This window comes from Lethenteron reissneri, chromosome 15 (assembly GCF_015708825.2).
Source record: "Lethenteron reissneri isolate LAM-NWPU_2019-01 chromosome 15, ASM1570882v1, whole genome shotgun sequence".
Lineage (NCBI taxonomy): Eukaryota > Metazoa > Chordata > Hyperoartia > Petromyzontiformes > Petromyzontidae > Lethenteron > Lethenteron reissneri.
The window spans coordinates 407,236-423,695 of NC_083793.1; the positions used below are offsets into that span (position 1 = coordinate 407,236).

The following is a 16,460-nucleotide window of genomic DNA, read 5'->3' on the forward strand; positions in this document are numbered from 1 at the left end:
CCTCTCCCGCAGTAAGATGGCCGCCGCGAGTGCGCGACGGCGGAGACCGCGAGCCCCGCGTGAGTCGGAGTCGCGATCCGGGTCCCCGGGTGCCCGGATGGTGCTGGAAGAGCTGCGCGGGATCATGAACAAGGGGTGGCTCGAGCTCGAGAGCGACCCTGGTGAGGGGGGCCCGGGGGGCACGTGGGGGGCACTGGGGTGGGGGACACTGGGGGGGGAGACACCAGGGGCACGAGGGGCACGGGGGGGACACGGAGGCCGCGGCGGAGGGAGGGTTGAGGTCGCGCCCGGGCGAGCGGGCTGCTGGTGGTGGCGGCGGCGGTGTTGTTGTGTTTACGGTCATCCAGCCGTCCCGGTCAACCCGTGGTATCTGCGGGGTCTGTCCCGTGACCTCCTGTCAGCAGAGAGCCTTCGACGCTCCACGTGGGTCTCGAGGTGCACCTGGCCTGGCACAGGCGCCGTGGTGACGTCACCGCCACTTCGTGGTGCACGGCGGCTGTTTATGGGGACGCGGTGTGGGGTTATAGCTGGTTATTGGGTTGTGTACAGTGTATATATGTTGTGTACAGTGTATACATGTGTACAGTGTAACTGTATACATGTTGTGTACAATTTTCGATTTAAAGCTTTCGTGACTGCAGGGATTCATCTTCTTGGTTCTTTCGGTAAAGTCACGTAGAAGGGAAGTAATAAAATAATAAAAATAAAACATAATAAAACATAATACTTTACCGAAAGAACCAAGAAGATGTGTACAGTGTATACATGTTGTGTACAGTGTATACATGTTGTGTACAGTGTAACAGTGTATACATGTCTGTGTATATGCGCTCACAGCAAGCGGATACAACGCAGCGAGTTGGCACAGCAGCGAGCACGAGTTGCCCATCGGAACGTGTTTAATTCTGACGTGCCCTGTGCTCTCCACTCTGGCAGGTCTCTTCACACTCCTGGTAGAGGACTTTGGTGAGTGCCCACTGACATGGCTCAGGTCCTGTCGTGAGTATGGGGGGCCACGGCCTCTCCGCTGGGAGTGGCGTGGGGGTGTTCGGTGTGGGCCCTCTTCTTGAGGACGAGTCGTGAGTCAGGTGGTCATCGTGCAGACATTCAAATAAAACAAGCTGAGATAACTATACATCACTTCCCAAATAGTCTCAAGACTGAGCTGATGGCTGAGAATTGTAATGTTTCCGGCTCTGTGAGGAAGTAAAACGTTACTCTTTTTGTCCCGTTATATTTATGCAGTCCTCTATTTACCTTGGTGCCATGAAGGCAAATCTCTCATTGGGCGCGATGCGAGTTCTAATTCCTGTCGGGTGCTGACTGAGATCCATAAAATAAGCACCACTTTGAGTAAAGTAGCAGTGGATGTCCTGTGAAGGGGTTGGTTACGTCCTATGAATGTGGAATTTCCATCACTCACGGCCACCAGTGCAGATGGACATGGAGACACGCTGGGTTAGAACACCCAAACGTTGATTCGAGTACCACCTCTCCGTGGGTGAGAATGAGGACCTTCATTTGAGTTGAAACATCTTGGTGTGCCATTCACTCATCATGCTTTTGTTTCCCAAGGGGTGAATGGAGTACAAGTGGAAGAGATTTACGACCTGCAGAGCAAATGCAATGGGTGAGCAGTGACTTGCACATCTTATAATGAGTTATTACCTCCGATGTGTTTTAGGGTTGTGCAACTGTTGTTCTGCGCCATGTCCGATGTCCCCCCCCAAGTTGCCGAACATCACGGCGACGGGCAATGTTACACGACCGCTAAGACCTACCCAGTGTGGTTTGAACCTTTTCGATTCTTGTATCGCGTGTTTGTCTTTACTTTATCGAACATAACCTCTCGACTATATAGTTAGCTGTGTAATAAGCTTTGTGTGTGTGTCTACCAATGAGCCCTCAGAGCTCACAACGATTCAATTAGATCTTAATATAATTGGCATTCACTGCCTTATTGTGCGTGAAATTGTGACCAGGAAGACACCATTATCGGGCTTCACCGAATACCACATCCTCACTGGACGCCAGATTCTACATTGAATCGCAACTTATTTATAAAACAATTACAGACGGTGAAGCTTCACTTCTACCTCCGTGAGCGATCCCCCTGCCGCCTCCACACCGTGTAACACCAGCCCCAGTGTGGAGACATCTCTGAGAGCGACTTTGCCCTGCAAGCTGAATCCAGCGACCCCATATACTGGTTGGCCTCGTCACCCCGTGCCCTGTGACCCCACACCATCAGTCATCCATCCCCCCGTGTGGCGTGCGTGCCTCAGGCCCGTGTATGGGTTCATATTCCTCTTCAAGTGGATCGAGGAGCGCCGCTCACGCAGGAAGGTCTCTCCGCTCCTGGATGAGGCGTCCGTCATCCACGACGACATCGTCAACAATATGTTCTTCGCGCACCAGGTGCGTTGCGCACACGTCGTCCTGGCTCCTTCGTGATATGCCTTGCTGCCAATCTGTTGTCGTTTTTCGGAAGCTAAACGTCAACGCCACACCACTCAAAACAAGTATTGGACAGTGTTCATTACCGTCCCGTGGTTTTGCATGTCCTTGTGAGGTTTTTAAGAGATTTTGCGAGTGCTGTGATAATAAGTTATGTGTAGTACCTGTTGTGGTGAGTGTTTTGTTAGTCACCATGTCCTACTGTTAGTAATTTGTTTGTGGTCTCTCATACGTGTCATACGTGCAACCGCAACAAACAAAATATGAACAGAGAACATCTTAAAGCGACGACGCGCAACAGAAACATCCTGGATAAACCAGCAAATCTTCCAGGAAAAAAAACACCTCATTACGACGTTGTGTGCAAAAATCCCAGTGTGATGCAAGTCAAACAATAACAACCATAAGACAATTTAGATTAAAGTGTGTTCCACTTGTGTCCGTCGCCACATAACTCCAGCTCTAGCATGTACTGTTTATGAACGAGGGAGTTGTTGAAGGTGGCGTGGTGGGGTTCTGCCACTTCTGTGCTCTTACCTCTTTGTCGCGCTTGGAGTTTTGGATTCTTCTACCGCAGCCTAAAGTGTACTTTTCAGTCACCGAAATCGCAGTGCAAGTAAATTAATAAATTAAGTTACATCTCATCGATGTCACCGAAGTTGGTGCGGCGCAAGCTAATCTGAGCGCGACGCCACCGCCGCTGCGCGTGTGCACGGTGCAGCTGATCCCCAACTCTTGTGCGACGCACGCGCTGCTCAGCGTGCTGCTCAACTGTGAGGAGGTGGAGCTGGGCCCTACCCTGAGCCGCATGAAGGACTTCACTCGTGGATTCGGCCCCGAGGTGACGCCACATGACCAGCACAAACGCAGACATTGGTGTCGTCCTGGCAGTCGCACAGCCACCCCCGCCGCCATCACCGCAATCGCTCCCATTACCCCCGACCGCACACCTCGACATTGTCACAACAGGCACAATCATCACCTCCATTGCTGCCTTTTCCGGACTAATACCATCATGAGCATCACTCCCATCATCACCTCTGCTTCTGCAGCCATTACAGCCGTTACAGCCATCGCTACCACCATCACCATGACTACCATCACCAGCACCAATACCATCACCGCTTCAACCACAGCTATCACTACTATCATCGCCATGACTACCATCATCATTACTACCATCACCGTTACTGACATCGTAACAATCACTTCCATCAATACTAATACTAACACAACCATGACTACAATCACCACCATATCTACCATTCTCACCATCACCACTGCCATGGTGGCACAAGCTGATGTTGCCGGAATAACCGCCGTTGGCACCGGGGCACCCGGTTTGTTGCAGAGCAAGGGCTACGCCATCGGGAACGCTCCGGCGCTCGCCAAGGCACACAACAGCCACGCCAGGTGAGTCGAGCCCGGCTGGCGAGCGGGCTGTGCGTGCGCTGTGCGTGCGCTGTGCGTGCGCTGTGCGTGCGCTGTGCGTGCGCTGTGCGAGCGCTGTGCGAGCGCTGTGAGAGTGCTGTGCCGGCGCATGCCCCATGAGGGGGCGTGGGCGTCATGGGGTGCTGCCACCGCTGTCCCGCACAGCTCTGTCATCTCACCTAGTGGCACACAACTCCCCATTGGGAGTGGTAGGTATACACACGTACGGTAATTTGTAGTCAAGTCGTTTTTATTTTGTTTACATATATGGCGCTTTTCTGTCACGAATCTCCCACTCAAAGTTCCATCAAAAGGCACAATTGTGACCAAAGGATCGGTCCTCCCAATATGCTTTAGACCAAATAAATCGAGGCAAAATTACAAGCATCAGCAGATGAGACAAATCTATAGGGTCCATCCTTCTTTGGAATCATCAGTACATGAAAGCTAGCCACTATTACCTGCTGCTGCCTTTTGCCTCACTCATGTGTTTATACGGGCATGCCCTTCCTGATCACTTTGGGGACAGTTCGGAACTGAAGTAAAGTGCCAATAGACCTTTGGTTTAGAACTCTGCACTGCGAGAATGACAGTGCCGCATGCTGGTCTATGTGAGTGTTGCGTTGTGTGTGTTCGGAGCATTGAGTGATAAGTGTTGGGTGAGTATTATGCTGGATGTGTGGAGGGTGTTTAGTGTGCCTGGTGTTCAAGATAGTTACTATGCAAGCATCTCTATTGGGCTACCTTTCTCTCTTGACTACATGCATGGGAGTTATTCTGAATGTTTGTGTGTGCTCCTTGCCTCTGCTGGCCGTGGTATATATGATGACGTGCTGTGTGTGTAATACTCTTTGCTTCTGTACTGACTGGAGTGTGTGCCTCCGATGTGTTGTATTGTGCGTGTTTTAACTTGTGCTCGTTCGCATGTGTGATCCATGCGGTGTTTGGTGCTGCAATCTGCATTGTGCTGTGCTGCATTTGTTGTGTGCTGCATATGTTCTGTGGCTGCATTGTGCTTAGCAATCCTGTATTCAAGATCTCGCGTGCTTGTTTTGCGCTGCGTACTGCGCTGCGTCGTGCTGCGATTCAGGCCAGAGCCGCGCCATTTGCCCGAGAAACAGAACGGGCTGAGCGCCGTGCGCACCATGGAGGCCTTTCACTTCGTCAGCTACGTCCCCATCAACGGGCGGCTCTTTGAGCTCGATGGCCTCAAGGCCTACCCCATCGACCACGGTGAGGCATGCTCCCACGGCCCTCCCTCGGCGCTTCCGTGGCACTCCGTTCATGCCAAGCGCGGACGCTGAGCAGCGCTCTCCGCCATAAACACTGCCGCTGCTTTGTGGTCATCTTCCTTCGTACGGATATGAATTGAGCAGCAGCTACAGATCGATGTATCGGTTGTATATCGCGATGGTGATTTGCAGCAGGAACAGGGGAATCCCACTCGTGCCCTCGGAGAGCGCGCGCAGTGGACCCGAGTTCACACAGAGACCCATAGACCCACACAGCGACCCATAGATCAACACGTGGAGTGACCACAATGGGATACCAAACAGTTTTAAATGTTTTATTTGTGCATCCACTTTCCCTCTATAGCATTATTTCTGCAGTGTTACAGCCCACGTTCAACCGGGAATTACGAGTGAACACGTGTACTGTCAGTTGTGGGCTGTAGATCTACTCGTATGTGTACATCTATGCTTGCCTATATGCGTGTCAGTATGTGCCTACTTGCGCGTGCCTGCGTGTACGTGTGTACGTGTGTGCGGGTGGCCTTTGTTTACATGTGTGCGGATACCTGTGTTTACATGTGTACGCGTGTGTTGGTTCCTGTGTTTACATGTGTACGCGTGTGCGGGTGCCTGTGTTTACATGTGTACACGTGTGCGGGTGCCTGTGTTTACATGTGTACGTGTGTGCGGGTGCCTGTGTTTACATGTGTGCGCGTGTGTGGGTTCCTGTGTTTACATGTGTGCGCGTGTGTGGGTTCCTGTGTTTACATGTGTACGCGTGTGTGGGTTCCTGTGTTTACATGTGTACGCGTGTGTGGGTTCCTGTGTTTACATGTGTACGCGTGTGCGGGTGCCTGTGTTTACATGTGTACGCGTGTGCGGGTGCCTGTGTTTACATGTGTACGTGTGTGCGGGTGCCTGTGTTTACATGTGTACGCGTGTGCGGGTGCCTGTGTTTACATGTGTGCGCGTGTGCGGGTGCCTGTGTTTACATGTGTGCGCGTGTGTGGGTTCCTGTGTTTACATGTGTGCGCGTGTGCGGGTGCCTGTGTTTACATGTGTACGCGTGTGTGGGTTCCTGTGTTTACATGTGTGCGCGTGTGCGGGTGCCTGTGTTTACATGTGTGCGCGTGTGCGGGTGCCTGTGTTTACATGTGTGCGCGTGTGCGGGTGCCTGTGTTTACATGTGTGCGCGTGTGTGGGTTCCTGTGTTTACATGTATACGCGTGTGTGAGTTCCTGTGTTTACATGTGTGCGCGTGTGCGGGTGCCTGTGTTTACATGTGTACGCGTGTGCGGGTGCCTGTGTTTACATGTGTACGCGTGTGTGGGTGCCTGTGTTTACATGTGTACGTGTGTGCGGGTGCCTGTGTTTACATGTGTACGCGTGTGCGGGTGCCTGTGTTTACATGTGTACGCGTGTGCGGGTGCCTGTGTTTACATGTGTACGCGTGTGCGGGTGCCTGTGTTTACATGTGTACGCGTGTGCGGGTGCCTGTGTTTACATGTGTACGCGTGTGCGGGTGCCTGTGTTTACATGTGTACGCGTGTGCGGGTGCCTGTGTTTACATGTGTACGTGTTTCCGGTCCGCGTCTGCCGGTGCTGTGCGTGGGGCGACGGTGCGGCGCAGGGCCGTGGGGCGAGGAGGAGGAGTGGACGGATAAGGCCAGGAGAGTCATCATGGAGCGCATCGGCCTGGCCACGGGGGGGTGAGTGCAGCGAGGAGACCGCCGCCCCCCTGGTCCCGACACAGCGCCTACGTAGCCACGGTGGCTATGCAGCGATCGGGCAGGACCTCCCTGAGCTGCAGCTGGGATGTACCCGTGATGTTGAGTGAGGGTGGTTAGCACCACGCCCAACTGCCCTTATTTAGCAGGAGAATGGATCGGGGCCATGATCCGACACTTTAAAAAAATCACCACGCCGACGGTGGCCACCGTGGCGACGCTGCTACCTCCGATGATAACCACGCCGTGTTTAAATAACGCGAGCACAAATTCCTCTTGTGAAGCACTGCGAGGTCTGTCATTGCAACCACAGAGTCTGTAATGCAGTGTTGTATGCCGGTGGCTGTGTCATGCATCTCTGTAGTTGCATTGTCTTGCGTGAGTGGTCGCGTGGTGCTTTGCGCACTACGTTACAAAGCCACTAACCCGAGTTCAACATCCAGGCCCTGTGCCAAGTCGTATCAGGTCAGCCCGTGCGGTGATTAAATATTAGCACCGGCGAGACAAATGCAGCCGGGCATTGTTTCCTGACTCACCACCTGCTCGTGCACCAACGCAGTTGCAATAGATGCTCGCTCACTGCACGAACCCAAAGGCCACACAGTTATCTCTGTGATTGTTGTGTCGTGTTGCCCTCAGGGAGCCTTACCACGACATCCGCTTCAACCTGATGGCAGTGGTGCCGGACCGGAGGCAGATCTATGAGCAGAAGCTCACCATGCTCAAGGCGAACCGCAACACCGTGCTGGAGGCCCTGCAGCAGGTGCTGCTCGCTCGACTCACACGGCAGCCTCACCACCACAGCCTCCTCACCACCACCACCACCACCACAGCCTCACCATCACAGCCTCCTCACCACCACCACCACCACAGCCTCACCACCACCACCACAGCCTCACCACCATACCACAGCCTCCTCACCACCACAGCCTCACCACCACCACAGCCTCACCACCACAGCCTCCTCACCACCACCACCACCACCACCACAGCCTCCTCACCACCACCACCACAGCCTCCTCACCACCACCACCACAGCCTCACCACCACAGCCTCCTCACCACCACCACCACAGCCTCACCATCACAGCCTCCTCACCACCACCACCACAGCCTCACCATCACAGCCTCCTCACCACCACCACCACCACAGCCTCACCACCACCACCACAGCCTCACCACCATACCACAGCCTCCTCACCACCACAGCCTCACCACCACCACAGCCTCACCACCACAGCCTCCTCACCACCACCACCACAGCCTCCTCACCACCACCACCACAGCCTCCTCACCACCACCACCACAGCCTCACCACCACAGCCTCCTCACCACCACCACCACAGCCTCACCATCACAGCCTCCTCACCACCACCACCACCACCACAGCCTCACCATCACAGCCTCCTCACCACCACCACCACCACAGCCTCACCACCACCACCACAGCCTCGCCACCATACCACAGCCTCACCACCACCACAGCCTCACCACCACAGCCTCCTCACCACCACCACCACCACCACAGCCTCCTCACCACCTCCACCACAGCCTCCTCACCACCACCACCACAGCCTCACCACCACAGCCTCCTCACCACCACCACCACAGCCTCACCATCACAGCCTCCTCACCACCACCACCACCACCACAGCCTCACCATCACAGCCTCCTCACCACCACCACCACCACAGCCTCACCACCACCACCACAGCCTCACCACCATACCACAGCCTCCTCACCACCACAGCCTCACCACCACCACAGCCTCACCACCACAGCCTCCTCACCACCACCACCACAGCCTCCTCACCACCACCACCACAGCCTCCTCACCACCACCACCACAGCCTCACCATCACAGCCTCCTCACCACCACCACCACAGCCTCACCATCACAGCCTCCTCACCACCACCACCACAGCCTCACCACCACCACCACAGCCTCACCACCACAGCCTCACCACCACCACCACCACAGCCTCACCATCACAGCCTCCTCACCACCACCACCACCACAGCCTCACCATCACAGCCTCCTCACCACCACCACCACAGCCTCACCACCACCACCACAGCCTCACCACCACCACCACCACAGCCTCACCACCACAGCCTCACCACCACCACCACAGTCTCACCATCACAGCCTCCTCACCACCACAGCCTCACCACCACCACAGCCTCACCACCACCACAGCCTCACCATCATAGCCTCCTCACCACCACCACCACCACAGCCTCACCATCACAGCCTCACCATCACAGCCTCCTCACCACCACCACCACCACAGCCTCACCACCACCACAGCCTCACCACCACCACCACAGCCTCACCATCACAGCCTCCTCACCACCACCACCACAGCCTCACCACCACCACAGCCTCACCACCACCACCACAGCCTCACCACCACAGCCTCACCACCACCACCACAGCCTCACCACCACAGCCTCACCACCACAGCCTCACCACCACAGCCTCACCACCACCACAGCCTCACCACCACAGCCTCCTCTAATCACCACCACCACCACCACAATCTCACCATCACAGCCTCACTCACCACCACCACCACCACAGCCTCACCACCACAGCCTCCTCTAATCACCACCACCACCACAATCTCACCATCACAGCCTCACTCACCACCACTAGCAAGCCTCGCCCCCAAAGCATCACCACCACTGCATCTGAAGCCTTCCTTTCACGAGGATTCTTCTTCCAATGTTAATTAGTTATCTTTTAGTTTCTCCCCAAGAAAGATACACATATATTTAAACGAGGGCATTACATTTATTATCTACATATCTATCTTCTGTAACCACATATTATCTGTGCTATAACGTTTAAATAATCAGAAGCTCTTGACCTATAGTAGTGACATGTGGAAAGCAAAATGGCTTGCGCATGTAGTTATTACAAAATCGTGCTTTTTTATTCCATTTCGCACTACAGCAGAGGGGAATGTCACCATGCGATAGCGCCGCTTAGTGGCGCGCAGGAAGACATCAGCGTGAGATACGACGAGCAGAAAACCATCCCAAGCTCCCCAGTCCACCGCGTCTCTGAGTGTGCACCGTGTATGTGCATGTCTGTGAGTTCGTTGTATATGTAACACTACTACGTGTACTCCCTTGCTGGGCAGCTGGTCCTGGTTACGCAACCCGAACTCATCCGAGCACAGAACCCGCTGGACGCCACGATCAAGGCCACCCTGCACTCGGAGGGCAGCTCGCACGACGGCAAGGCCGGGCCGCCCCCCGAGGGCAGCGTGCAAGAGGCCAGGGCGGCACCGGCGGCGCCAGGAAGCGGCGTGAACGGGGAGCCGTCGCGGGCGGGTCCCTGTAAGGCAGAGGCCGGGGCGAGGGACAACGCGCGGCCGGTGGGCGAGAGCGGCGCCAGGGCGGCGGCGGACGGCGCCAGGACCCACGACACGAGGAACTGCGCGCACGGTGGGACCCGGCCACAAATAGCCGTTCGCTCTCCGTCCGCGTGTGCGTAGTTGCTCGTTGCCCCTCGTGTAGTTGCCGCGAGCGCTGGGCAAGCGCCGTCCGCGTACGACGGTTCTGCCTGAGCCGCCACCACCTCCTCCTCGCCCGTCGTTTCAGACGCAAGGAGCCGGGCGCGGGAGGAGAGCCCCCTGGACGCTGCCGGCCCCGTGCCCCCAATGGCGGCGCCGCCCCCCGGCAGCCCGGCCGACGGCGGCGGTGGCGGAGCCACCCCTCCGGCGCAGGCGGCCGGCCCTTCCCCCAGCGCCTCCATCCCCGCCCCGCGCCTCCCTGCATTCCTGGACAATCACAACTACGCCAAGTCCCCTCTGCAGGTGCTGCTAGGGATGGGAGCCGGGAAAACGGGCTGCGAGCGGGGATGTGGGTGGGTGGATGAGTGAGTAGCTGAGTGAGTGAGAGTGTCGGTGAGCGGGCTGATAAGCAATTGAATCAGTGATTTTGTAGATTACTGAGTAGCTTTGTTGGTAAGTGGATTAGTGAGTTGATTGATTAGTGAGCGGACGAGTAAGGAAGTGGGTAGGTAAGTGAGTGGGTGGATGGGCAGGTGAAGTTGGTGTGCTCGTAAGTTGATAGTTTAGTGAATAAGTGGGTGAATGATGTCAGTGAGTTGGAAGTTTAGTAAATGAGTAGGTGAGTGAGTAAGTGGCTGGTAGACTGGTGGTGGGTGCTCGTGTTGCCAGGAGGTTGGGGATCTGGGACGCGCCCGCGTGGCCGTCCCACGTGCGGGCGGGCGCCTGGAGGAGGACGGGCTCGAGGACAGGCCGCACCTTCGCCGTGGACGGTGACCTTGGCGCACTCGCACAGTGTCTACACGCACTCCACACTAGTCACTACGACACTCGGTGTCTCCGTGTACATACACCGTCATCCACTTACACTACTCACACCGCTCAACACGAAACACAACACCAACTCAGCGTTGCGATAAGCTCACAACACAAAATAATCTAAACACTTGGCTCCACAGTCGTTCCTCCACACACTCGTGCCGCCAGTGAGCATGTGGTTTGTTTTGCTCTGGCAATGTCCCCTTGCCCCCTCTGCCCCTGCGCAGGTTCCGCCGGGCCCCGTCGCCACCGCTCAAAGATCCTCCCGCGCCCCTGCTCTACCGTGGGGCCGCAGGCGAGAGCGGGGACACGGACGCCGGCCCCGCGCTCGGCTCGCCGGCCCAAGCTCACGGCGGCGCCGCGGAGGCTCCCGGCTCCCCGGCGCCCAGCGACGAGAGCACGGACACGGCGTCGGAGATCGGCAGCGCCTTCAACTCGCCGCTGCGCTCGCCCGTGCGCTCCCGCAGCGCCACGCGACCCGGCAGCCCCGTGTCGCTGGCGCCCGCGTTGCCGCGCGCGCTGCTCAGCGAGGAGGTGTTCGCACGCCTCGACGCGGCCAAGCACGACCGCGCCCTGCACGACATGGGACACCGCGTCGGTCACGAGCTGCTGGCACTCGAGCCCGACGGGCGGCTGCGCGTCACGTCCACCCGCCGGCTCCCGTCGCCCACCGACGGGCCCGGCGCTCCCCCTGCCGCGCCGGCGCTCGACCGGACGGAGCCCCCGGAAGCGGCGGCGGCACCGTCGGGCGGCCGAGCGGCCGCGCGCTCCCCGGGGCAGGATAGGGGCCCCGGCCTCCCCGCACGGCGCCCGGTCCAGCCCGGGAAATACTCGCCACAGGTGAGCACGGCTCCGGCTCCAATGCCGCGCTGTGGTCGTCACACTCGGACTCGCACACGCACGGACTAGTCGACACGTGGACTCGCACACTAACTCACGCGCGAACTCGCACGGTACTCGCGCACGTGCTCGTACTCGGTCGCATCGCGCTCGCCCACGCGTGGACTTGTGCACGCATTCACACGCGCGGATGCCCACAGGCACGCACTTACGAACGGAGCGCGTGCATTCCCACACGCGCTCACGCTTGCTCACGACGCTTGCGCACGTGAGCGTGGGCTTCATTCCTCTTGTCCCGTGGCCCCACAGGAGCTCCTCACGCTACTCAAGGGTGTGGAGGCTGACATTTCCAACTACGAGGTCTGTCTGAAGGAGGAGGTGGAGAAGAGGAAGAAGTACAAGGTGAGGCTGGGTGCTGCCGCTCGCTGAGCCGCGCGGATAGCAGCCTCGACGGCTCCTTCCCAGGGGCCTTCGCTGTGCCCAGCCTCACTGCCACGCTCGGCACCCCAGTGTCTGACTCGCTCGCGCACCAATCACAGGCAGTCCAGCAGCATTTGAAATGTATTTTCTTCTAAAACTCTCATTGTCCCTCTCAAAGCCCAACTCCCGGTGACAAAGTGTCCTTTCCCACGGGCTGGGCTGCTCCGAGCTACGTAGAATGTGTTGATGTAGACGCGGTAATACGCTCCGAGGTTCAAGTTCATTTTGTGTAACCAGGTGAGACCTCCAGAGACCAGGATAGAGTGACCTGGGGCATTAGTCTGCCAGTAGGGGGCGATGATCGCTATTTATATTCTCATTGAGTAAATTGTGATATCTTGATTTGAAGCTGACTGCAGGATTCCATACTCTTTGGTTCTTTCGGTAAAGTCACGTAGGTAGAAAATAAAAGGAATAGTGATATTTGGCAAAATTAGGACCCTGACGCCCTGGCACACAATAATGGATTACTCTTGAGAATGACATCAGGGGATTTTTAACGTCCACTGTGAAGCAGACGGCTTGTTTTGCCATGGTTATGACGCAATGATTATCGGGGCAGCCGTTGGATTCGTGACTTTTGCACCAAGTGGCGAGCGCGCTACCGCTGGGCCGCGTCACTACCTGAGAGGATTCTCACCGTGTGAGCGGAGGGGAGAACCACACCAGTGGGACTGTGGCTCATTGCTGAGGCCCATGCCTCGCTGTGCAGCTCGGTGACAACGCGTGTGGCAGTGCTCTCCACAACATCCTCTCCGACGCTCCCCCGCCCGAGCTGTCACACTCGTGTGACGTCACGTCCGCCCTTTACAGACGTATCTCACCGCCGTCGCTAGAGGGCGCTATAGCAGTGCTCGCGAAAGCAGGAATCGTCGATGATAGAAATGTATCTTTTCATTCCTGAAGCTGCTGTCAGACACCCCTTAATGTGCAGCATAGCCCTCATCACCACCACCAGCCTGCATCCCTCACTGGCCTCACAACGCAACTGCTGCTGCACAAGAGCTGATGTCATTGCTCCATCTCTGCAGTTTTATTTCCTTTAACCTGCAATCTACTCGTGCCGAGCGGATGGTGGCACCCACACCCCGTCCCCCACGGCGCCGGTCATGTTGAGTTCCTCGCGCGGTGTCGTGTTCGGCAGATTGACGACCAGCGGAGGACGCACAATTACGACGAATTCATCTGCACCTTCATCTCCATGCTCGCCCAGCAAGGTGAGCGCCATTTCCTCTCCAGTTGAAGTGCTCGCTGATGAGAGCAACGCTGCCGTCCGTACGCGCTTCTCTCGCGTGCATGACGAATGTCACGTCGTGTGAATTAGGGTGAGGAATAGAAATGGATTTTTTGTCTCGTGTGTAAAGAGATTTGTTTTACAGGATTTTCTAATTAGAATTTTCAGGCACTTGCTTCCTTTCATCACGAATGCACACATGCTTTACGGAGTAATTGCACACCAGGCTACAGGGTTTGACAGGGTTTGACGGGGTTGTTTGGCGTGCGTGTGCCTGTGTGCGCTCGTGTTGGGGGGGAGCGGTGGTGTAGCGGTTAGCGCGCTGCGCTACAAAACCAGCGACCCGAGTTCAATTCCCACTCACTCAACACCAGTGAGGATTATCTGAATCGGTCTCAGACCTCCCCTAGGTCGACTCGGCCTCAAATAAGTATCTGGTGCAGTGTCTAAACATCGCCACAGGGGAGATAAAGACGATTGGGCGTGGTGCTGGCCGCCCATTCCGTCGTGCGCCGTGCCGGCCTTCATAGGTGCTCGCTAACAGCACGTGCCCCTAACAGACTGTTACAGGCTTTACGGGGGGGGGGTCTTTGTCTTTGTGCACACACACGCACACACACGCACACACACGCACACACACGCACACACACGCACACACACGCACACTCACGCACACTCACGCACACTCACGCACACTCAGGCAAGCTGTCCAGCCTGGTTGAGCAGAACATCTCGGTGCGGCGCCGTCAGGGCGTGAGCATCGGGCGGCTCCACAAGCAGAGGAAGCCCGACCGCCGGCGCCGCTCTCGCCCCAACCGCACTCGCAAGTAGCGAGAGGCCCGAGGACGCCCCACGCCACGCCCCGCACCGCAGCCGCGGAACGCACAACCAGGGACGCCCCGACGTGGGGCGGCTCTACGCACCCCCGCCCCCTATTTACACGCACACAACCACTCTGGTCTTACACCCATAGTACACTCGCCCTCTTACCCCGTCAGCAAGTGCCTTTTGTGGCGCTGCTGATCCGCGTGCGGCCGCGCACCCTGCAGTTAGGCCCTGCGGTCAGGCCCTGCTCTCACGCCCTGCCGTGAGCCGCCACGCTCGGCTCCTGCAGCCCTCGACTCCCACGCTGCAGGAGCTGTCAGCGGTTGCAGTGGGAGGGAGGGAGGGATGTTTTTAAAACAGTGTGAAGTGTCTGCGCCCGGCAAGCGAAGATTACGTTTACTGAGCATCTCCGCATTTTTGTTGAGTGCAGACGTCGCACGAATTTGGTGTTAAGCAAGGCTGCTTACGCTTTATTTTTTTTTGTGTAATAAATTACGTTGTTCAGCTTTACTATCAACGTGCATCTTGTAAACCATTCATATGTACGTATTAGGATAGGCATAACACTGTACAACACCCTCTGCATTTATCGCCTTGATACCGCAGCCCAGAGAAGTAATTTAGACTTTACAGATGGGATGAAGGTGAGGAGATGCTACCTGCCCATCCGATGAGAGCAAACAAATAAATTAATCGAAACACAGTCATGTAAATTATTAAATCCCGGAAACCTGTCCTTGAGAATTGGACATTTTAAAGTTCAAAGTTTACGCTTGGCAAACCAATGCTGACCACATTCAAACCATTCATAACTCTTTATATGACAATCCTGGTGGACTGGGTTTATAACATCATTGCAAGTGCGAAAACAACTTGGATTTCTTCAGCGTTGCAGACCACGCTATAATCGGAGCAACATTAATCTACGTTCAAAGTAACTGTTGGAAAGTTGCACTGTTTAATTTCATCCTCCCCACTTGTGATGCGGGCAGCTGCAGGTCACTCGCTCGTGCTGCTCGCGCTGCTCGTATCTCGCACGGACACACCACTCGCTCATCCCCACTTTCACCCTCCTCCTTCCCGTGCTGCCCTTGTGCCGGTCTCCCCAACGAGTTCTCTGGTCACATGGTTTCCTTCAGAATCGTCACACGAGTCACATGATCTCCATTAGTACTCGTCACTAGTGTCCCTTTCACACAAGTCACGTGGTCCCCTTCACACAAGTCACTCGTTACATGGTCTACTTCGTGAGTCGCTAGTCACATGGTCTCCATGAGCACAAGTCACTAGTCACACGGCTGCCATCACACGAGTGTTCACATGGCAGCCCTACAGTCGATTGGGGTGTAAATGACACCGATTTTGAGGTCCCGTTTCATGACTTTTATTTCATAACTGTTGAAAGCCTTCAAACTTCAAGCTGCTGTTCAATACTCGTTTGTAGAGCTGCAAATCGGCGTTCTGCCTCCATGGCCAGCGTGAGGATGGTGCGCAGTGCGGTCACAACCTGTAAATAAAGAACGTCTGATATGATCCGCCTGTGGTGATGGTATCTCTCGTACTCACAGGGAGGTTTTCAAATGGGCGCAAGTGATTCCAGACACCGGTGAAGACTCATTTTGGTCGTTGTATTTCATGTGCAGCTACGAAGCGACTGCATCATCAGCCTTCGCTGGCAACATGAGAGCAGCAAAGCTTCCTGTGGAAATTAAATCATAAACAATCTCCACCTGCATTCAAAACAAGTGAAAACATGTCATGCATTCGGTTCTCAAAACGAATCTATCTGAAGACAAGGGTGATTTGGTTTTAGCAGTCGTGCAAAACGCTTGTACACACGCCATTGACTGTACTTGTATGCACCCACATAGAGCATTCGCTGAGTTTTTTCGAAG

General features: G+C 55.9%; 1 protein-coding gene across 2 annotated transcripts; it reads left to right on the forward strand.

Moving 5' to 3' along the window:
- Position 1: 1 nt before the first annotated feature.
- Positions 2–16,098, forward strand: BAP1 (BRCA1 associated protein 1). 2 transcript variants are annotated; one of them, XM_061551720.1, is made up of 16 exons: positions 2–161; positions 937–966; positions 1,576–1,630; positions 2,286–2,418; positions 3,179–3,298; positions 3,809–3,870; positions 4,979–5,121; positions 6,751–6,829; positions 7,487–7,610; positions 9,996–10,302; positions 10,459–10,673; positions 11,040–11,140; positions 11,414–12,026; positions 12,336–12,428; positions 13,651–13,723; positions 14,441–16,098. In XM_061551720.1, the coding sequence occupies exons 1-16, from the start codon at positions 17–19 to the stop codon at positions 14,569–14,571; spliced, it is 2,424 nt and encodes an 807-aa protein (XP_061407704.1). In that variant the 5' UTR covers positions 2–16; the 3' UTR covers positions 14,572–16,098. The 2 variants fall into 2 exon arrangements, with proteins under 2 accessions (XP_061407704.1, XP_061407705.1); XM_061551721.1 differs by having other exon boundaries at positions 11,043–11,140.
- Positions 16,099–16,460: the final 362 nt, after the last annotated feature.